Genomic DNA, 24362 nt, shown 5'->3' on the forward strand with positions numbered 1-24362 from the left:
TATATGATACAACTTGGCTTTTCAAGATAAATTAGGTTGGACGTTATTAGGGTCAAATGTTAGGACTGCCTAATCCCAGATCTATATTCCTGAGTTCTCCTGTTAGAAGAAAGGTGACACCCTGACCCCCAACAAACACACAGAAAAGGACTCTCAAAAGTTCTTTGTTTCTCCACTTCACCACAGTATTCTAAAGGGTAACCAATACATTACCATCTAGGAGCCTACCTACAGGTGGCTTTAGGTGTGGGTTTTTAATTTGGTGCCCATCTTTCAGAGTAATTCTGAATATAGTGTTACCTATATTCTTATATCTTATGGAAGGTATAATATGCTAATTTTTAATTCTGTCTTTTTTTTAAAAAACTAATTACTGTCTTTCAAGCAATACACAAGGTTATCACTCAGGTTTTTTTAAACAATGACAGTTACCACACTGTGATTACTCCCCACTATTTCCACCTTAAACAGTTCACCTAACATTTACACACTACCAAAACACTCATCTGGGTCATTCTTGTGTGTACTTTGTCAAGTAGAAGGGACAACAAAATCAGCTGTAAATTACTAGACCTACAACGGCCAGTAGAGGGGGCATTTACAGGCCTGAACATGCTAGTGCACTCTGCCAACTCCCTTTACAAAGATGCCTGCTGTGCTCTGTAAAGTGCAGCACTCCTACACTTAACGGTGTACAGTTTATAAAGTCTATGTCCACCTCCATGGAAATAACGTATATATAGAATATATTTTTACAAGAAAAAAAAACAGCAGACAATTCTCACTATGCAGAATGCCTTGAATACAACTGCAGCATCATCTAATTATTCAGTTAGTTACAGCAGTGCTTCTGAACCATTCTTCACAAGTAGAGAAGTTAATATTGATATGGCTCGGGAAGCTGCTTGTGGCTGGATGGGGTGGCCCTGGGGTTTCAATCTCCTGAAGCCCTCCCAGCCATCCAACAGAGGAGGAGGCTTAGCTTGAAACGTCTAGAACCCCCTCTGTGTGCTGGCAGGGAAGCTCAGAATGATGTCATGGTAATCTATTTTTACCTAATTAATTTCAAAATTTCATAATGGCTTTGACAATATTTTCAAGTAAAAACATGCTCCATAAAAACCCACCTTGTATATTCTTCTTGTAACTTGTTGGGGTCACTTACAAAAAATTTGACTCTAAAGTTCAAACTGTAAGGAGATCCTCCTAGAATTAATAAAAGCAGTTCTAATTAATTAGATTATATTAGTCCTTCATCTTTATAAAGTATACTTGCATAACATCAAATAAATATGTTTGCTCACTCTTTAGCTGCTTCCTTATTGGTTTGTTTGGATCCAGCCACCTCTGAAAAATAAATAAATAAGACTGATTTCTTTTTTTCCTGGAGGAACTAATACATCAATTCTTGCAAGTCTGTTCCATTTGAAGATTAATGCTAAAAATTGCATTTTTTGAAAAGGCCTAGGTAGGGGGAAAAGAATCACTAAATTACAGACTCATATCAAATATAACAAAATTATGCTAGAAAGTATTGAATGTACTTGTGCTTTAAGATTTTGATTTCAATTTCTCATTAAGTTATATAGTGTGCAATAACCTCTATTCCAAAAGTAAAAATGCTTAACAGTCACTGCAATATGAAGTGATTCTGTTAACTATATTATATAATAGTCTATCAAGTTTTTAAAATTCTCTTTATCTTTCATAAAAATATGCTTGGCTTTATGCTCTCATTCAGACAAAATTTAACTACACATAATGAAAATCTACTCTTATGAAAAATTTTAACTCCTACTCTATCCCTTAAAAAAGAAAACAAAAAACAAAATACCCCCCCCCAAAACACCTCATACTAATTTTTTAAGAGACAATGTTTAGTTTGGGGAAGGACTGCTTTTTGTATATGAAAATTTCAAGTAGTCTCGACACTTCTGAATGCCAGTTAAGCTCTATTTCAGGCGAACTATAACTAAATTCAGAAAACATTTCAACTGCCAATGTTCAGTTAAAAAAATTAAAGAATCCAAAATGAGGTGATAGACGTGGCAGTATTTTCAAAGCACTACACAAATATAAGCTTACATATCGTTACTTATAAACTGTCCTCCTACCACCCATACTTGATTCCATGCAGAGCACACAAACAGATTTCAGTAACAAGTGGCTGAAAGTCATCCATGAATCCTTCCTTTCCATTATCCATAACATCCAACATATCCAATCCAACTAATTCTACCTTCAAACCGTCCCTAGAATTGAATAATTCTTCACCATCTACTCTGCCACCATCCATGTCTCTGGGACAGCCCTGGCCACAGCCTCTTACCTACAGGCTCTGCCTCTTACCATCATCCTCCCTCCCCCCAAAGCTACAGTAGTCTTTTTTTTTGCTACAGTAGTCTTTTAAAAGGCTCACTCCTTTGCTTAACATCTCTTGATAATTTCTCAATGTTGAGGTCCAAAGGCCTTACTGTGACTTACATGGTCTCTCCCTACTTCCTTTTTTTATTCTATTGGTCTTTCTTTAATGTTTTATTTGCCTCAGTTAATTTTTAAAATGTATATTTCAAAGAGGCAATTTTAGACTCCTGATAAGTTTTGGAAGCCTTAAAATACCAATCAAAATAGGTGTCCAGTTCAGTTTTGACAGTTCCAAATCTGTGGCTGTCTAACACAATTTTTTTTAATATATACGTATATCCACTCTTTCTTAGATTTTTTTCCCATGTAGGCCACCACAGAGCACTGAGTAGAGTTCCCTGTGCAGCAGGTCCTTATTAGTTATCTATTTTATACGTACCAGTGTGTACATGTCGATCCCAGTCTCCCAATCTACTCTCCCTCCCCCCTGGTAGCCATAAGTTCGTTTTCTGCATCTGTGAGTATTTGTTTTGTAGGTAAGTCCCTTTGTACCCTTTTGCAGACCCACATGTAAGTGATATCATGTGTTATTTCTCTCCTCATTTCCTCCACCTCAGTTTACTGAGCTCCAGCTTAATGGCCTCCTTTCTGTTTCCCCAAGATGCCATCTTGGGGCCTTCAATTCTAAGCTTCCTTATGCACAGAATGTCCTTCTCTGGCTTTTCCCATGGCTGACGTCTTTCGTTATCTAAGTCTCAGCTTAAATTCCACCTCATCAGAAAGGCCTTCATGGACTGCCCTATCTATCAAAAGTATCGTATGTCACAAAGCTCCTATCTACTTAGTTATTTTCCTTCAGGTAAGGAACGTTAAATTCCTTCATTAACATTTTCTTAATTGCAACATATTTGTTTTACTTTTTTATTGCCTATCTTCTTTCTTAGATTTTGAATTCCTTAAGGTAAGGAATAAAATCTGATTTATAGCTGAAGGGTCAGTACCCAGCACAGAACATGGCATATAACATCTACTAAAAATACCTGGTGAAGGACTAACCCTGCTGAATGACTCAGTGGGGCGGGGGAATCTGTTTCTGTGCCAATAATCAGATGGTTTTTACCCCTACTTAACACATCTGTTCCCCCTATGTATCCACCCGTTTATCCATAGTCTCACGCATCTATCAATCTGGTGATTTTTTCCTCCATACTTTCTAGAAAAAAAAACATAAATTACATTTATTTTAATGTCTGTCTAAAATCGAAATTTGGGACCAGTTATTGCCCCAAAGCCTGCCTTCCTGACCAGAAATGCAGACATATTTACATACACAAGTAGATGTGTGAGGCTGACACAGCTAGGAGTACACTAACAAGCACTGGGAAATGTAATACTTCCTCAATGACGTCAATTAGATAGGACGTAGGTTCTTGGCTTAAACCATGAAGATGGAGCCAGGTGAACTTGAGGGTCACAGGGTCAACTTCACTCACACCACCCCAAAATTCAGTTCAGATTCTAACTAGCAACTGCACTGACTTTACCAGTGAAATCTTCACAGCAGTGAGTCTCCCTCATCCTGAACGTGTTATTTCTCCATTTACTCATGTCTTCTATTATCTCTTCCTGTAAAGTTTTATAGTTTTCTTCCTATAGATTTTGACACCCCTAATGTCAAAAGTTTATTCATAGATATTCAATGGATTTGGGTTTTTAAAAGAAAACTTATTTAATTTGCTATTTTGTTGGATTATGTTCCCTAATTGATATATTGAAAGTTATTGATATTTGTTTGTTCAGCTTTAAGTCCTACTAGTTGTAAAAAGTTTTCCAAATGATTCATTTGGACTCTCAAGGCAGGTTCATTTTATCACTAAGAAGAAATGAGTTCTCTGCACCTTCATCCCAAACACACAAACATACTTATTCCACAGGGAACTGCACCTGCTGCCCTCGTTGAACCAGAGAAAGAGAAGAGGGCTAAGCAGCGTAGCTGTTTCAAATCGTTTTGATAAACTGTGCTGCCTGACCCTGAAAACTCTCCGCCTCTACTGTATTTCTTTGCTACATTCTTTTTTCGGTTTCCTCTATTTGATTTTTCCACCAATCCTTGCAAGCACTGAATCTTCTAAGAAATCCTTAACACTTCTTGTCTGCTCATGGCACTCATTGGAAAGCAACAAAAAGCAGGCAGAAGAAATTGGACCTAAGTCTATTCTTAAAAAACAAAAACTGCAATGGGTGAGATTTCTATCGTTGCAGTTTTTTGCCTGAGAGCAATCTCAAATCCTGCACCAGGCAGGGGACAGCCTCACTAAAACTTGAGGTGTCAGCGGACAGAGTTCAGGCAGGAGTGGCAGAGTACCCAGAAAATTGAGGAGGAAATCCTGAAAGAGAGGGAGGCAGCAGAAGGGCTTAACTCTAAAATCCGGATATAAAAGCCACCTCAACTCTGGCTGACAGTTCAACTTCTACATGCACAGGAAGACCCCAAAGCCCCAGGAAAGAGAAGCAGTTGCAAATGTAAAGAAATGAATAGAGATAACCGTTTGCCCAAAGGGAAGCAGGGTACGGACTGTGGGTCCAGATCCACTCGTTCTCAATAACACAGTCCAAGTCGTAAAGGACGTCACTACCCTGTCCATAGCCAAGCTCCTTCTATCACCCTGAGAGGTTCCCTGTGTCCCTCTGCACCCAGTCCCCCAAGCCCAGGCAATCACGGATCTGCTTTCAGTCACTATATACCAGTTTTGCTTGCTCTACAATTTAATATAAATGAAATAATAGAGTATATCACGCAAAACTATAACAATTATTTTTCATCCATTCACTGTTGACAGATATTAAAGTTAATTCAGGAATGAGCTATTATGAATAAAGCTACTATGATCATTTGTGTACAAGGTTTCGCGTAACATGTTTTCATTTCTCTTGGATAAATATCCAAAAGGGGTTCCTTGGAGGTATAGATTAAATCTATGTTTAGTTTTACAAGAAACTGCCAAACTCTACTTTCCAAAGTGGCTGTATCCTTTTAAAGTCCTACCAGCAATCCTTAATAATTGCTCCACATCCTTGCCAAAGTGTGGTATTGTGAGACTCTAATTTTTTAACTATTCTAATGGACTTTCAGTGACATCTCATTGTGGTTTTACAATTCCCTGATGCACCTGTGTTCAGCAGATGTCCTTTATCACAGTGAGAATGGTCCTTTTCCAAGTTTAAGAGTTTTCATTACGAATGGATGCTGAATTTTATTCTATGTAAATTATGCCTCAATTATACTGATTTAAAAGAAAAATTCTAGAAGCTAGAAGCACACTTAATGGTGAGACGCTGACTACCTTCCTCCTATGACAGGGAACAGGTAAGGCAGTGTGCTGCCGTCAGTCACCTCTATTCGTCATTGTCCTGGTAGCCTCAGCTTTCATGTAATAAAGAATAAAAAATAATGGTAAAAAAGAATAAAGACTGGGAGGGAAGAAGTAAAACTCCCTATTCACATATGACATGATTTACGCAGAAAAAAGCATATGTTTACATGACAATCTATGTAGAAAGATTGTCATGTAAACATGTTACATGAGCTCCACCCCATGTTACTGGAGCTCCACCCCAAACTTTCTGAATCAGAAACTCTCTATGTAGAAAATCCTACAGAATTTACAAAAAGTGACTAGAATTAATAAGTGAGTTTAGAAAAGTTACACACTAAAAAAAATAAACTGTATTTCTATATGCTAGAAATAAACAAATTGGTAACTGAAAAAGAAAACCAACAATACCATTTGCATGGTTCTTCTATCTACCAAGTTGCCAAAGACAGAATCTGAGATACCAGACTCTCTGAGTTCACTCTTTCCCTCATGAGCCCTGCTGACTTTCTCTCCTCTCTTGGGCACTTACCCACCACCAGAGCCAATCCAGTAACTCACTAGTGCAACAATCTCTCACCTGTCTCTAGTTTGCCACTTTACTTGCCACTGGCTATACTGTACCCAGAGTGATAAGTCTAAAATACAATTTTCATGTTGCTTGTGTAAATAAATCCTTAGGCTGGTACAATCTTAACACAGATCAAAAGCACTTGATGATCTATTGCACTACTCGTATCTCATCTGTGACCCATCTTCTCTTCCTGCTCTATATTCCAGCCATAGGTATTAAAAAATTCTTTTTCAGTTCCTCAAATACAACAGTCCTCTCTCTTCACTCTGGAACCCTGCATATGCTACTGATTCTCTCTGAAATACTTCTCTGCACCCCAGATCCCTCTGTCATTCCCTCCCAAAATGGAACCGGGTTTAAAGAGAACAAAAACAAAGATCTATCATTTGGCAGGCTACCGAAGAAGTTTATACAAAAGGTAGGTAGTAAGAGCCTGAATTAAGGTAATACAGTAGAAACAGATGAAAGGAACATGAGAGAAATACCATATGAAAACATGAGAGAAATAAAAGCAAGCATTTTAGCAATCATGTGGTACTAAAACATGGTTTGTTGAAATAAGTCATTCTCTATGTGACTTCTATATTTCTTCAAACCAGATGAAATAATTCAAGAACACTGAGTTATATGAAATTAATCTTCAAATATTAGACCAAGCTATTCTCTATGAATCATTTCTTACCTAATTAACAGTCTACTGGGTTAGAGCAGTGGTTTTCAAAATGTGGTGCCTTGAACTACCAGCAGCATTGGCATTACAGGGGAATTTGTCTGAAATGTGAATTACCGGAGCTCCACCCCTAACTTTCTGAATCAGAAACTCTAGGCATAGGGCCCAGAAATCTGTACTGTAAGAAGCCTTCAGGTGATTCTGATGTAAGTTCAAGTTTGAAAGTCACAAGGTTAGGGGATACGGAAACAGTAGTAAACCAGTAAATATCATAACCACAACAAAACTCTCAGAAGGATGAAACTGCAGAAAGAACAAGTCAACAGTAATCATAATCTACTCTCTGTCCCACTGAAGGGCACTGTAATTCACTCTGGGGGCCAAAAAAAAAAAGAAAGTAAATATATTACTCATGATGCACATGAGTAATAATCTTGAGGCTCTGATGAATATCACGCTGATAAAAGCCACTAAGGTACAGCCACCTTGAAGTGCTTATAAAATTAAAGAAATTATGGGTAATGAATTACAACCATGTTACTCATTATTTTGCCCACCCACTCAATACACATTTACTGAATACAACTATTATACAAGACATTATGCTAAGAGCGAAAGCTGTGATAAATAGGTTTTAAATGAAAGCAGAAGAAATTTCAAAAAGTCAAAGCTTTTCTTTTAAGTAATTTTGTTTGTTGCACTGGAATTCATTGCCAAGGAAGATTCTAAAGCAAAGGATAGTCAACTATGATTCTGTGTTTGTTACATATAAGACTACAATCAAATGCCAGGTGCTTTTTTAGTTCATCAGTTATAAATCCGATTAAACTAATTTCAGCATCTACACGCCTAAGACAATACTGATTCTGATCCTCAAAGGCGAATATTCAGTATCTATACATATAAAATATATATGCAACACATACATTTACACACTATATATATACACATGTATATATAACATATATGAGCTTTAAGATGAAGAAACTCTTAACTAGTAAGAATTGACAGGGGTTAATTCTTCGGGGATATTACCAAGTCCCTTTTGGTCACTGCTGGTAATTTTATGGCATGAGTACCTCCTCTCCTCAATATGCTCATTTTTATAAGTCCTGTGCATCTGCATCATTCTCTCTTGGGAAAGGAAAATAAAGGCTTTGGAGTCAGATAAATATGACTTCAAATCCTTTTGCAGCTACTTAATTGTCTGTGTGATTAAACGAGTTTTGTAAGCCTCAGTTTTTCATCTTTAAGAGAATTTTAACGATAGTTTCATAAGATTATTGTGAGAATTTGGTTTACTAACAAGTCCGCAATAGATATTTCATAAACGTTACACCCTAACTCCTTCTCTTTTTTAAAATGACACCTCTTTTCCTCAGTCCATTAATTGTCCTCAAAGTCTTGACATATTTCACACTGACAACCAGAAATGGGACAATAATTACATTTGTGCTCTAAAGGCCCCTCCTTAGACACCTTTTGGCATTTCACAGATTCTTCTGAATATTTAAATACTGAAGTTGTAGTGCTGTGTACGGAAAAGGCCTGCAGGGGGAGTTAGGAGACCCAAGTCTAGTTTCATTAATACCAGCAAAGTAGCTCGGGCTTTATCTCCTTGGATTGGGATAATTTCTCATGAAAAATAAGTGTGGTAAGACAAAATAATCTCTAAGGCTTCTTTTGCGTCTTTAAAACTGTATGATTCTAATCTGGGGGGAAGAATTATTCTGGATCATCAGCAATTGGTCCCTGGGACCTGGAAATATAATACCTTATTTCAGAAGGGATGCTCAAGATGGAAAAGTAAGACAAAGTAAGAAAAAGTAGGAGACAGCCAAGAGATCAACCCAGCTCAAAATACTGATACCTCTGCTTCCCCACATTTATCCTGCTGTAATTGTTTTAGAGTAGAAATGTCTTCTTGTGTACAAATTTATGAGACAGAATTTTTACTGCTTGTAACACATGTGGTCTCAATTATTAATCCTTCTGGAACACTTTCTTAGTGACTATGATGATAAGTAACTGGTCTCTTTCTTCTTTGTTGTCTGTCACTTCTCCAAACCATCTAAGGACAGGCTTCTATCTAAACAGTCTGACCTATGAGTGTCAGCAAGATAATCTAAGAATTATCTATTTTTTTAAATCTCAATATTGCACATAGTAGCAGACACCTTTCACGTATTTGCCTGGCTAACAATTTATCTTTCTGTGAAAGGTAGCATTACTGACATTTCTACTCACTTCTATCAATATTTTCATGTTCATTTATTAAGAAATAACACTATTTCTCTAGGCCCTGGAGCAGCTCAAGTCATCTGATAAAGTACGAGGAAAGTTTGTTTTTATTTCAGTTCAGTACAAAAGGATTTATTTCCACTGAGACTAGCTGGACCTTGCTTTATTTTATCCACCTCATCTTCACAGTTTTTCATACAAAATCAGTAAGTAATGCCAAGAAAAAGTAATATTTAACATTGCATATTTACTTTCCACTAACCATTCTTTCAGAGACCTAGGACGTAACCATGAGAGAAAACGAGAGCAAGAGATAGAAGCCCTACTTTCCTCCCAATCGTTACTCGTATTTTCCAAAGACCTTACAAACTGATTTCTAAAGCAGTGATTCAGAGAACCATTTCTTCAGCCTCCCAATTTTTCTCAACTATACAAAACATTTCCTTCAAAACAGTCATTCTCCTGTACTAGGCAAAGGATATCATATTCGTTTGTGAAAAACCCTCACTGTATAACCATATAAATTTACAAAGAATTCACAATTTTAAGATGAAAAACTAATTTCATCTTAATGCAGGCTAATTTATGTAACACTCAAGATACATTAAGTATTTACTTCAATATTGTAATGTTAACATTTTAACCTTTATGCCCAATTTTCTCTCCAAGAAGTACGAATTAGATTTGCTTCTCAGTTGTCTGAGACAAGTAGAGAAAGAAACTGGCACTCGATCTATAGACTGACTTATGATTAGAAAAACCTTAAGGAAATAACCCAACAGATTAAAATATCAAGAAACTGAAGTTCAAAGGCAAAAGAATTACCTGTAATCATTCAAATTAAAAATTTTTAAAAACTCAGTGAACATTATAAATCAGAAAGGACTTATTATGAAGAGAGAAAAATTGCAATGGCAATGAAAAACAGCAGCTTACACTTACTGGGTTATCTGTGCAATCGTCAGCCAGCTGTAAACCAAAATAGTCACGCTCAGTCAAATCAAGGTGCCTGAAGACCATCTCCAACAGAACCTGCCCCTGATCATGTTTCTGGAAGAAAAGTAACAGGAAATCAAACTGACAGGCTACATCCTTTCACATTTTGAAACTCTTGGACTCTCCTCTTTTATTAAGTTGGCAACTGGTTCCATGCCAACGACTTGGTTGAGCAATAAAGACTCCACATGTTACATCGTACTTAGAAAAGTCTGACTTTGGGCAAACTGGTTCAAGGGGTACATAATAAAGATGAAGATATAAGGGAAACCTTTGAAAATGTCTTCTGCTTTTAGGCTATTCTCATGGCATTTTTGTAATTTTATATTGTTAGCACATTAACTCATGTATGTATCCATATCATTTGTCTTACTGTCTTATTCTTACCTTTAAGTTATGGCTGGAAAGTGACATATTTGACTAAGTACAATTTAAAATTTGTGTGTATAAGATAGATAATGCCACGAAAAGGGAAATAAAACAGTGAAAATTATGTGCAGCAAACTGATAACATTCTAATTATCAAAGAATACAGAGAACTTTAGGAAAAGATCTCTTTTCAATCTCACACCAGTTTTATCATGTGGGCATCATGCTGTGGCTTCCCTAAGTCCCGTAGCTACCAAGCTGTGGCACAAAGGGCATGATTGGAACTTTCCTAAAAAGAAATGTAGCTAATCACTGAAAACATGGAGAAACTGCTAACATGTTCAGCAATAAAAGAAATCACAGTGGGAAACCATAATGACACACCATGAACACACAACAATCGAAAAAGTAAAATCCAGTAAGATAAAAAATACCTAATGCTGGATCTGCTGTATAAAAAATAAATTAATTAAATTAAAAAAAAAAAAACCTAACGCTGCTAACATTGTAGACAGGTATCATCTGTTGGGAAAGCACTTTGGAAACATTAGCAAGAGCGGTAACAGTATTGGCTACTTCTGTCATCCTAACCTGAGTGAAAAATAAAATCCAACTTTGGGAGAAACAGCTATACACCCCAACACATTCAGTGCAGTGTTATTTACATGAGACAAATACTAGGAAAACACATTAGCGAACAGTGGTGTATTTTTCCACCAATTTTGCCTCTCAATAGCTATGATAGTTTGGTAGCTTCCAGCTACAAGTTAGAATCAAAACTCAGAGCTGAAACGATAAGGACATAAGTATTTTTTTCATACAGCACAAAGCAGAGAGATATGACAGACTCCAGAGTTGGCTAGTTCAGTAGATGAACGGTGTAATCAAGTACCAGGTTTCTTTCATCTCTCTAATCCACATTCCTGCTGTCAGCTGCATTCATAGGCTGTTAGTGAGATGGTCAGAGCTATTTCAAAATTCACACCTGCAGATGACAATGTTCAAAAGAACGACCTTCCTTGTAAAGAGCTTCCCTTCACGTCTCAGTGTGTCAAATAGCTATTTCCAAAACTCATCAATGGCAGGAAGTATGTGCCTCAAACAATGCTTTACAATGGTGGTCCCCATTTGAATAACCTGTGAACATTTTTTGTACTGATGCAACTCACCTCCCCCACCCGTCTCCCATTCTCATTAAATTGGCCCAGGGTGGAGAAGGAGCATTAGTCTTTTTAAAAAGCTGCTAAGGTGAGCCTAAGGTACTCTTCTAGAGACAAGATGGAGTAGATGCATTTCTCCCTATACTTCCAGCTGAGTGAAACCAACAAACAACAACAAAATGCAGAAAAATTGTTTTTAAACTCTGAAAGATAAAAGTAGCAGCCTGGGGCTTCCCTGGCGGCGTAGCGGTTGGAAGTCCACCTGCCGATGCAGGGGACATGGATTCGTGCCCCGGTCCGGGAGGATCCCACATGCCGCGGAGCGGCTGGGCCCGTGAGCCATGGCCGCTGAGCCTGCGCGTCCCGCAACGGGAGAGGTCACAACAGTGAGAGGCCCGCGTACCAAAAAAAAAAAAAAGTAGCAGCCTGGCTAGGGAACTCCTTGGGTTTTCTTTCCATTTCTTTTTATTGAGGTAAAATTCACATGATGTAAAATTAACCATTAAAAGTGTGCAATCCTTCTGCATTTAGTGCATTCACAATACTGTGCAACCATCATTTCTACCTAGTCCCAAAACATTTTCATCACACCAAAAGAATACTATACCATATCCATTGAACAGTATCTCCTGCCCCAGACCCTGGCAACCACTCATCTGCTTTCTGTCTCTATGGATTTACTTATTGTGAATATTTCATATAAATGGAATTGAACATGTGACCTTTTCTGTCTGGCTCCTTTCACTCAGCATTGTTTTCAAGGTTCCATGTTGTAGCATGTATCCACATCTAATCCCTTTATATGGTTAAATAATATTCCATTATATGAATATATCACAACTTGTTTATCAGTTGATGGACATTTGGGTTGCTTCCACCTTTTGAGTACTGTTGTTTCTGAGGCAGGAGATAGATGGGCTCCAGGCTGCGCAGCTGGAGTCTGTCCCCTGTGGACAGATACTCCAAGACAAAGATAATAGCGGGAGCAATGAAGAGCTGAGTCCTGACCAGATAAGAGATAAAGATACCCCATTCCTTATTCTCGAGGTCAAAGAGACCCTCCTGACTACACACGCACAGAACGGCTCCTCAGGAGTCAAAAAGGGAGGGGACGCCACCCATAGTAGGTGATGTCAACCTACCCATAGGCCTCTTTGCTAGAATCCACCTTGGCTAAGAGATGCACGCACACACAGGGGAGGACCCTGAGATAAACCAAATACGGACTCAAGAGCCAGGCAAAGCAAGATGACTGGCCAGAGGAAACCCGGAAGAAATGCCCCATAAAAGTGATTCAAACTACCACAAGGGCACAGCTCTTTCTCTAAGCCCATCTGTGTGTCTATCCACATGAACCCTTTTTCCTTCTAATAAACACTTTACTTGTTTCATTACTTTCTGTCTCTTTGTGGAAATTCATTTCTACAAAGCCGACAGGCCAGGGTCTTGTCACTGGCCACTGGCCTAGTGGCTAGGATTCAGTGCTCTCACTGCCACGGCCTGACTTCAATCTCCGGCTGGAGAACCAAAATCCTGCTTCAAGCCACTGCAGCTGGGGCCACCCGAGATACTTCCACCTTTTGGTAAAGGCGTACAAGTTATCTGTTTGAGTATCTGCTCTCAGTTCTTCTGGGTATATACACAGAAGTGGAATCAATGGATCACATGCAAATTCTGTTTAACTTTTTGAGGAACCACCAAACACTTTTCCATAGCAGCTGTACCATTTGATGTTCCCACCAGCAATGCATGAGGGTTCCAATTGCTCCACATCCTTGCCAACATTTGTTATTTTCTATTCTTTTGATTAAAGCCGTCCCACTGGGTATGAAGTGGTACTTCACTGTGGTTTTGATTTGCATTTCTATAATAACTAATGATGCTGAGCATTTTTTTCATGTGCTTGTTGGCCATTTGTATATCTTTGGAGAAATGTCTAATAAAGTCTTTTGCCCATTTTTTAAAGTGGGTTAATAATCTCTCCGTTGTTGTGTGTTGAGTTCCTTTTATATTCTAGATGCTAGACCCTTAACAGATATATGATTTGCAAATATTTCATCCCTTTTCATAGGTGTTTTTTCACTTTCTTGATCACATACTTGTATACACAGAAGTTTTAAATTTTTCTGAAGCCCAACTTATTCATGTTTTTCTTTTGATGCTTGTGCTTTCAGTGTCATATCTAAGAATTCATGGCTAAATCCAAGGTTATAGAGAATTAACCATATATTTTCTTCAAAAAGTTTTATACTTTTAAATGTTACATGTAGTTCCTTCAGCCTGTTTGAGTTTATCTTTGTATATGGTAGGTATATAACCTAGGTAGGAATGCAATTTCATTCTTTTGCATGTGCATATCCAATTGTCCAAGCACCACTGGTTGAAGAAACTATTCTTTCCCCACTGAATGCTCCTGGTAACTTTGTTGAAAATCTGTTGACCATACGTGTAGGGGTTTATTACTAGACTCTCAATCAAGTTTTCTTTTTACCTCACACATACCATAGACTTGGTACTGGAGAATCCTACAACCCAGAAACACCAACAGGCCCGATGGAAAGAGACCAAAAAAGCCTGCTTTCTCAAGCAAATGACCAGGAAAAGAGTCTCTAGGCAGGACAGAAACCTTACTAACAATGCTGACTCCAATCCTGCCAAACCCAGTGGAAAAAAACTGAGCCCGTCTCCAGCAGCGCCATGGAAACCAAGCAGGGGCCTGGGGTTCCATATGCCTCCTGGTACTGCTGGCAGCAAGTGGGAAGCCTGCTCTTCTACTCTCTGCCAGCCAACAGCACGCTGCAATACACAGTCTCTCCCAGGGGTGGTATCAGCAGAAGCTGAGTGCGCAGTCTGAACCTCAACCTAGCGGTAACAGGCAGTGCTCAGACTACCCCATGGGAGTGGTGACAGCAGAAGCTGAGAGGGAAGCCTAGATTTCCACTCCCACCACCACCCAGCGGTAGCAGGTGGCATCTGCCAAACAGAAATAAACAGGAGGATTTGGGAGAGGAGGTAGGTAGAAAAAGGGACAGTTAAACCTTGAAGTACAATCCAAATAAGGAACCACAAGTGAAACTGACCAAAATTAAAAGAGCAAAGGTTTAAAACTCAACTACAGTGTGGAATACGTGCAAAATTTTCAGTAAGGTCTCTGGATAAAACACACACACACACACACACACACACACACACACACACGAAGTAGACCAAAAGAGTAATGCAAAGGTTCTGGAAACCAGATTGTTATTAGAACCACAACCCACAAAGGCAGGCCAGGACCTGGATACTACACCAGAGTGACTCCCTGCTACAGAGAAGATTCAGTATAATCCAGAGTCTCATGATACATTGCCCCAAATGTCCAGGATACTACCTAAAATCACCAATCATAACCTGAAAAATCTCAACTAGAATGAGAAAAAACAATCAACAGACACCAACACTGACATGACTCAGATGTTGGAATTACCTAACAAGTGTTTTGAAGCAGCCATCATATAAATGTTTCAATGAGCCATTATAAAGGCTGTTTGAGAAATAGAATATTTTGCAAAAAACTGAAGATATAAAAGAACCAAATGGAAATTATGTAACTAAACAACATAGTAATGAAATGAAAACTGGCTGGATGTGCTCAATAGAAGAACGAAGATGAGAAAGAAGAGAATCGATGAATTTCAAGACAAATCAATAGAAATTCCCCAATCTAAACAACAGAGAAGTTAAACTAAAAAAAAGTGACCAGAGCCTCAGAGACCTGTGGGACAACAAAAAAAGGTATAACAGTCATGGCACTGGAGTCCCTAAGAGAGAAGAGAAAGAGCTTCAGGATGACAAAATATTTGAGGAAACATTCGCTGAGATTTTCACAAATTTAGCAGAAGGCAAAAACACAGATTCAAGAATCCAGGTGAACCTCAATCAAAATGAATCCAAACAAATCCACCCAAGATACATCATAATCAAACTACTGAAAACAAAGCAAAGAGGAAAAAATCTTGAAAGCAACTAGAAAAAAGAATTTACCTATAGGGAGTGACAATTCAATTAGAATAGATTTCTCACCTGCAACCGTAAGACCAGAAGGAAATGGTACAACATTTTCTAGGTGCTAAATGAGAAGAACTATCAACCCAGAATTCGCTGTTAACAGAAAATATTGCATAGCAATGAAGGGTAAATAATGACATTCTCAGAAAAAAAGAAAAGTTAAGGGAATTTATCACCAATAGACTACCACTAAAAGAATGCCTAAAAGAAGTTCTCCAACCAGAAAGGAAATAATAACATAAAGAAACTTGGAAAAACAGAAAAGAAGGAAGAGCAATGAAATGGGAGAAACTGAGGAAAATATAAAAGCCTATCCTCGTCAGTATTAAATTAAATTACGTTTGATGGTTAAAGCAAAAAATTGAACTTTATCTGATATGCTGCCAAATGTGTGTACAGAAAAAAATTGAGACAATTATAAAGGTGGGAAGGAAAAAGTACCTAAAGGTAGATAAGTTTTTTATACATCATTCAAGGTAAAATGTTGTTACCAATATTCTATGATAATTTATATGTATAAAATGTAATAACAAGAGCAACCACCAAAAATAAAACACCCCAAAATCAAACAAAAAAAAAACCTACCCAAAGAGTTACTCAAAAACACTAAAATAAATAAAAATGAAATCTAGCAAATGTTCACATAATCTATTAGAAAGGCAGGAAAAAGGAAACAAATGAAAACCATAACAAACAGAAAGTAATAAAATGGCAAACTTAGACTCTAACATAATAATAATTACAGGAAAGTATAATATATGGTCTAAATACATGAATTAAAAGGCAGTTTTTTTTTACTTAAGTATAGTTGATTTACAATGTTAGGTTAATTTCTGATGCACAGCAAAGTGATTCAGTTATACATATATATACATTCTTTTTTTAATATTCTTTTCTGTGATGGTTTATCATAGGATGTTGAATAGTTCCCTGTGCTATAGAGTAGGACCTTGTCGTTTATCCTAAAAGGCTGAGATTGACAGAGTAGGGAAAAAACCATGATCCAACTATATACTATCTAAAAGAAATTTACTTCAAATATATTAATATATATGTGAGTTTTGAAAGTAAAGGGATATAGAAAAAGATATACCATGTAAACATTAATTTTAAAAAGTAGGCTTGAGAGCAAGTAACTTTACCAAGGGAAAAAAGGACATTACAAAATGTTCTCACACTAAAGAACACAGCTGGAAAATTAATGAAACAAAAATTAACAGAATGGGAAGAAATTAGAAAATAGAAAAGGCGTAAGTATAACTAGAGATGTCAACAATTAAGCAATTGCTAGAATTATTAAACAGAAAATCAGCAAGAATATAGAACTCAATGATACATTAACAGGATCCAACTGACATTTATAGGACACTCTACTCAACAACAGAATACCCATTCTTTTCAAGTGTCCATGGAACATCCATAAGGCAGATCATATCTGGGGTCATAAAACAAACCTTACTAAATTGAAAACTGAAATCATATAGAGGATGGTCTATAACCATAATTAAATCAAAATAGAAAACAGTAACAGAAAGATAGGAAGAAAAATTTAGAAACTAAACACCTGGGAGAAAAAAAGAACCCATTTCTAAATAACCTATGGGATAAAGAGGACTCGGTGGGGGGGAAAGGAAAGGTCTCAAATCAATAGTCTAAACTCCCTCCTAATGAAAACCAGAAAAACAGCAAAATAAACAGAAGGAAGGCAGCAATATAGGTAAGAGCAGAAATCTATGGAAATCTGGTTCTTTGGAAAATCAATAAAGTTGACAAACTTATAGCAAGAGTAATGAAAAGAGAGGAGACACAAATGACCAGCTACAGAGCTATAACAGGATTTTACTACACACTCCAAAAACATTTACAAGGTAAGTAAATAGTAGAAACAAATCTACACAGATAAACCTGACAACATGGATGAAATAAACTAATTCCTCAAAAAGCTGGATTATGTAACAGATTAGTCAGGTCAGAAGGTTTAGAAGGCTGCAGGAGCTACTTCCACAATGTTCAGGCCAAAGGCATGTAACAACCCCTAACAGTGAACCTCTTCAGACTCCTAAAAACATACTAAAATTCACCTAATATGAAATAGATACTTACGAAATACTTTAAAAAAAAAAAACCTCCCCCAAAATGAAATCTCCTGGACCTGATGCTTTCACTGGAAAATTCTAGGAAACATTTAATCAAGAATTAAGAACAAATCTACGTAATCTACTCAATCAATTCACTCTATGAAACCAGGATAACCCTGATATCAAAGCTGGACAAAGAAAGTATAAAAAAAAAAAAACTACAAATATCCTTCATAGGACCATAGACGTAAAATTCCTTAATAAAATATTAGCAGATTGAATTGAGCAGTATCTCAAAAGGATGATACAGAATCACTAAATGGAATTTCCAGAGATGCAAGGCTGGTTTAGTGCTCAAGAGTCAATCTCATAGTGATGCCCAGAAAGCAGTGCCATGGACCTGCTCCCCAGCAAAACAACTATTGCTGGTGAAAATAATTTAAAAACCCAAGAATTTAAAGTCTTGGGGAACTGTCCTAAGGGTACGAAACAGCATTTATTCAAGACAGTCTACTAAATCTTGGTAAAAATAGTGAGAGTCCATGGCACTTGAGCCATCATCCATTTCCTCTCTCTTCCGCCCAGACCAACACTATGTAATCTCTGCTCCAGAAAAGTGTGGCCAAGAAATTGGGAATCCCTCTACCCTCACATCCCAGTCAAGGGTTATGGCATCTCTGCAGGAGGGGGAAGTTGCCAGCATTTCTCATGCATCCCAATTCTTTGTTACAAATTTTAAATCACAGGATGGTGTGGCCAAGAAGTTGGAGGCCTCCCTCATAGGGCAAAGACTATACCTCAATCACAGAAAGTAAAACAAATACTGAAGCCATGAAGCAGATGAGACTGCCCAGGGTCAGAAGAAAGAGCAAGAGAACAGCTAACAGAGAGCCCTGACATGTACCAAAATCCCTAGTAGGCAGAACAGTACTGCCAGAGAAGGCAATCAACAAATATTTGGTTAGCTGAATGAGTGAATGGTAAAATAGTCTACAGAAAAATTTTCTTAAGTATATTGGTTTTCAAGTCCCTTTGCAAGCATTCCTGGTCCTTCAGTTTTTCTTACTTCACAAGAGGTCCAGTTAGAGAACAAGGCATTTGAGGGAATCTCTAAAACACACAAGTACATCTGCAGAGAAACGAACTCACTGGAAATAGTTCCTCTAAAGATGAAGAGGCTGTCCCTAACAGAACTTATTTAGGTTTACCATCAGAACTTTAAGTCAATAACAACTGCCAGGCAAAACTGAGATTCTTGTTGCAGGCCAACCACAGGACAGCTGTGATAGAGAAAGGTTTGCAGGAAACGCTAAGCAGCCTCCCTATAGACCTGCGGCAGGGTAAGTACTCCTGAGAGTAGAATGATAAAATGCAAATAGCAAACGGTCAGGCCAAGTCCTTATTTGGCCAGTGAGTATGTAGTCTTGGGTGAATCTTGTTTCTACTTGGCCAGCTTTACCTTACGGGATAGACTAGGTCAGGAGTTACAGAACTATCCTGTGCCGTGTTTAGGGCTCAGTGAGTGTACTCAGGGTTAGGGGCTGGTGTGTTGAGGGAGAAGAGTCCAAGAAAGGCAAATTTGAGCTTCCTGATTCAACCACAGTAACTATAACTGACCCATTACACTCACCACACTTACACAGACATGTGTGCGTGCATGTGTGTCATCACGGGGGAAGAAAGGATTCCATATTTTTTTTAATTGAAGTATAATTGACATACAACGTTATATTAGTTTCAGGTATATTGACATAGTGATACAAAGGATTTTGTTTTTTAAAATGTCTGAAACAACTGGATTAGATGATCTCTGAGCTCCCTTGTGGCTCTAAGATTCCTTATTTCTAAAGATGCTCTCCTGAAGATGAAAACAACAAGTATTTTCACATAAGAAAAAAATCCAATTATGTAACAGATTAGTCAGGTCAGAAGGTTTAGAAGGCTGCAGGAGCTACTTCCACAACGTTCAGGCCAAAGGCATGTAACGACTCCTAACAGTGAACCTCTTCACACTCCTAGTAGAGTGTAGACTTTGATCACCTCCTTGGATGAGAACACACCATCAGAATATGTGACTATGAAATAAAAACTTTCTGTGCAAATAATACATAAATATGACTTCTATTTCTGGTAGTAGATTATAAACTCTAGAAAAATCCATAGAAATGCAGCTAAATTACTAGGTAAAAACTTTCAGAAAATTTTTTGTTTTAATCTGTTACTGAGCTAGTATGTATGTATGTGTGTTTGTTTGTTTATTTATTAGACTGCGCCGAGTCTTAAGTTGCAGCACACAGGATTTTAGTTGTGGCATGCGGAATTCTTAGTCTAGTTCCCCGACCAGGTATGGAACCCGGGCCCCCTGCATTGGGGGGCCCACTGCACCACCAGGAGAACCCTGAGCTAGTATTTTTTAAAAAGGTAGAAACAAAGATCCAAAACAAAGTGAAATCAGGAAGCCTAGCTATTCAGAAATGTTAAAGTCAGTTTCTAGCCCTTAAATTTTCTAGCTTCTACTTTGACCACAGGATACATAGCAATCAGAAGTGATACCAGGTTCTCTCCAAGATGGAAATATAACAAAAGATCCACAAACTTTATATTGGCTATACTTACAGAGTAAAAGTGAAGAACAAAAAAGTCATGCCATGCAGAGTAGCACAGAAAAACAAAACAAGAAATAAAAAAGTAAAAATAAAACTCGCCTATCTGGTCAGAATTCAGCTACAATGTGGCCTGAGAACCCCAAGTTAAACAATAAACTTAAACGTGGCCCTGGGGTGATGGTGCCCCCAGGTGACTGGCAAAAGCAAATAAAAGTCTTCTCTGGAGGAAATCAATTTTCAACCAGGACTCAAACAGATTGGTAGAGAGCATATTTTAAAAATGACCCAGTTATATGCTGTCTCCAAGAAACTCCAAATATAAAAATATAGGTAGGTTGAAAGTAAATGATACAAAAGATATATACCATGTAAACATTAACCAAAAGAGAGGAGGAATGCCTATACTGATATTAGATAAAGTAAGCCTCAGAGGAAAAAAATGCTAGAGACAAAGAGGACATTATATAATGACAAAAGGGCCAGTCCACCACTAAGACACAGCAACCTTAAATGTGTACGTACCAAAACAACCTTGAAAAAGAAGGACAAATGTTGGAGAACACAATTCCCAATTTTAAAACAATGAAACTACAGAAATCAAAACAAAAGGGTACTCACTCATGTAAGGATAGACATTGGAATAGAAGAGAGTATAGTGAATTGGTTTGTGACAAGGGTATCAAGAATTTAAATGGGAATGAACTGTCTTTTCAAAAAATGGTATAGGGAAAACTGGATATCTACATGCAAAATAATGAAATTGGACCCCTATAAAAAAAACATAAAAAATAAAAAATGAACTCCAAATGAACCACAGCCCTAAAATTAATAGCTAGAACTAAACAAGTCTTAGAGGAAAAACAATCTTTGTGATCATGGACCAGGCAATGGTATTTTAGATATGATACCAAAAGCACATGTGACAAAAGAAAAAAGGATAAAGTATAATTCATCAAAGATTAAAACTTTTGTGTTTCAAAGGATACCATTAAGAAAGTGAAAAGACAACCTATGGAACGGGAGAAAAAATTTGCAAATTGTATACCTGATAAGTGACTTGAATCCAGAATATAAAAAGAATTCTTACAACTCAACAATAAAAGGCAGATAATTACAAAATGAGCAAGGGGTTCAAATAGACATTCTTCCAAAAACAGCAAATATTGTATAGTTCTACTTATATGAGATATCTGGAACAGGCAAATTCACAGATTTGGGGGTCAGGGAAAATGGCGAGTTATTGCTTAATGGTTACAAAACTTCTGTTGGGAGTGATGAAAAAGTTTTGGAATAGATAGTGGTAATGACTGAACAACAGTGTGAATGTAATTAATGCCACTTAACTATACACTTAAAAATGGTTAAAGTGGTAATAAATTTTATGTTTTGTATGTATATTACAATATTTAAAAATATTGTAAATACCAAAAAATATACCCCAAAACCCACTGAATTATACACTTAAAAAGAATGAACTGTATATTTTAAATGTGAATTATATCTCAATAAAGATGTTTAAAAAATACATAGTATAAAAGGCTGAAAGGCCCTATAAGGAAAAACTGATAAATCTTCCTTCATAGGAAACTTTAGCAAAGGGAAACCAAATTACTGATGAACTACAGAGTGAGGTAAGAGCTAGAAACCTAAATAATCAATAATTATATGGAAAAAAACACACAAATATAAAAAACACAGAATGAAGTGGTGATAGTGGACATTCTTGTCTTGTTTCCAGTTTCAGGGGTAAATTTTCAGTATTTCATTTCCAGGTATGATGTCTGCTTTAGGATATTTGTAAATACCCTTCATAAGTTAACAGAAATTCTTCTCTATTTCTAGTGCACTAAGTTTTGTTTTGTTTTGTTGTTTTTTGTTTGTTTTATACACTGAAGAAAATGATATGGTTTATCTCCTTTATTTTACAACTCATTCTTTGAATAAACCTCACCTGGTATTAACACATTTATATGACTCTGTGTGTGTGTGTGTGTGTGTATGTGTGTGTGTGTGTGCATTATAGATTTAATTCGCTAAAAATCTGTTTGGAAATTTGATAATTCTTGTTCATGACACACTGGTCTATAATATTCCTTTTTTGTATAATGATATTATTAGCTGTTAACATGAGAGTTATGCTGGTATCGTAAAATGAGTTACGAATCTTCTTATTCTCTGGAAGAGCCGTGAGAGTGATATTATTTTTCAAATGTTGGAAAAATTCATTAGTAGAAGGAAAAGTCACAATGAGATACTATAACACAAGCACCAGAATGGCTAAAAAAAAAGTTAAATGCCAAGTGTTGGTGTGAATGTGGAGCAAATGTAAATCTCATAAACTGCTGGTGAAAATGTACATACATATAACCACTTTGGAAAACTGTTTCATAACACTTGATCCAGATTTCCACTCTTAGATATCTGCCCAACAGAAGTACATATATACACAAATATACACATGTACGAGAATTGTTTAGAGCTGCAGTATTCACAGCAGCCCTAAACTATGAAAAACCCAAGGGTAAATTTGATAAATTTTCATACACTAATGCAGTGATGTCTCACTATCCATTGCTAATACACACCAAAAATTTTTTTTTTAAGTATTAATATCTCTCATGCTTCGGTGGCTTGACTGAGCCCAGCTTTGGTTCTCATTTTGATTGCAGTTAGATGGCAGCTATTAAAGTCCTGAAGTCTGACTGGACCTGACATACAAGACGGCCCACTTGCGTGGCTGAAAACTGATACAGACGACTGGCCGGGCGATCAGCTACGGCTGTTAACCAGAGAGCCTCTGTACATGGCATCTCCATATGGGATGGACTTCTCACAGCACAACAGCTAGAGTCTGAGATGAACTGTTCCAGAAGGGGAGTCCTAAGAGATCCATCTAGAAGGTAGAAGGCTTCTTTTTCCTGGGAGTCCCAAAGACTAGGCAAGATTCAAGGGTGAGGGACACTGCACGGGTGTGAACAGCAGGAGGTGGGGTTCTGTCTTCGGAGACTAGCCACCACAGATGGAGTACTATATGGCAGTGAGGAAGAAAAGAGATGTTTATGTTTAACCCGAAATGAAGCTGCTATTAACATGATGGCCTATATATGTAACAATTCATATGGTTTATCCTAACTACGTTCAAAAAACAAACTCATCTGTGGTGACAGATGTCAGAGCAGTGACTACTTTAGGCAAAGAATGCATACTAACAAGGAGGAAGTACAGGGACCCTTCTAAGGTATTGGTGATACTCTACAACTGGAGCCAATGGTGGTTTCACGAAGTACTGCACTTTGCGATCCTTATCAATCTTACATTCATTCATTCATTCATTTATTGCCACGCTGTGTGGCGTGTGGGATCTTAGTTCCCGACAAGGGATCGAACCCGCGCCCCCTGCAGTGGAAGCGCAGTCTTAATCACTGGACCACCAGGGAAGTCCCAATCTTACATTTATTTAAGATTTGATTTCTATTGTATGTATACTATACTTCAAATAAAAAGTTATTTTTACCCCTCACACACTACCAAAACCCTCAAAGAAATAACAGTTCATATTCATTCAAATTGGTAAAATTTTTCTGTTTATCCAAGGAAAACTAGCAATTAAATGGCCCAATGAGAGGGCTTCCCTGGTGGTGCAGCGGTTGAGAGTCCGCCTGCCGATGCAGGGGACGTGGGTTCGTGCCCCGGTCCGGGAAGATCCCACGTGCCGCGGAGCGGCTGGGCTCTGCGCATCCGGAGCCTGTGCTCCGCAACAGGAGAGGCCACAGCAGTGAGAGGCCCGCATACCGCAAAAATTAAAAAAAAATTTTTTTTAATGGCCCAGTGGGAACTCTCATGTACTGCTGATGCGCACAAAACTTGCAAATTTTACTCT

General features: G+C 37.6%; 1 protein-coding gene across 3 annotated transcripts in view; it reads right to left on the reverse strand.

Annotated features, from left to right (window-relative positions):
• PTPN4 (protein tyrosine phosphatase non-receptor type 4) overlaps positions 1–24362 on the reverse strand; it is a 182338-nt gene that overhangs the window by 98644 nt on the left and 59332 nt on the right. For 2 of the 3 annotated variants that reach the window (XR_016394200.1, XM_022565515.3), the window contains exons 3-5: positions 10166–10273; positions 1305–1347; positions 1128–1227 (exon numbers count right to left, since the gene is read on the reverse strand). Coding sequence is in view for 2 of the 3 variants with exons in the window: in XM_022565515.3 (XP_022421223.1) it covers positions 1128–1227; positions 1305–1347; positions 10166–10273 (251 nt within the window). In the remaining variant the exon portion in view is untranslated. The remainder of the gene's footprint in view (positions 1–1127; positions 1228–1304; positions 1348–10165; positions 10274–24362) is intronic. The other variant, XM_089916981.1, reaches the window with a different exon arrangement.

The sequence above is a fragment of the Delphinapterus leucas genome, chromosome 8 (assembly GCF_059928025.1).
Source record: "Delphinapterus leucas isolate spDelLeu-1000000601 "Yukka" chromosome 8, BTC_Dleu_Yukka2, whole genome shotgun sequence".
NCBI lineage: Eukaryota > Metazoa > Chordata > Mammalia > Artiodactyla > Monodontidae > Delphinapterus > Delphinapterus leucas.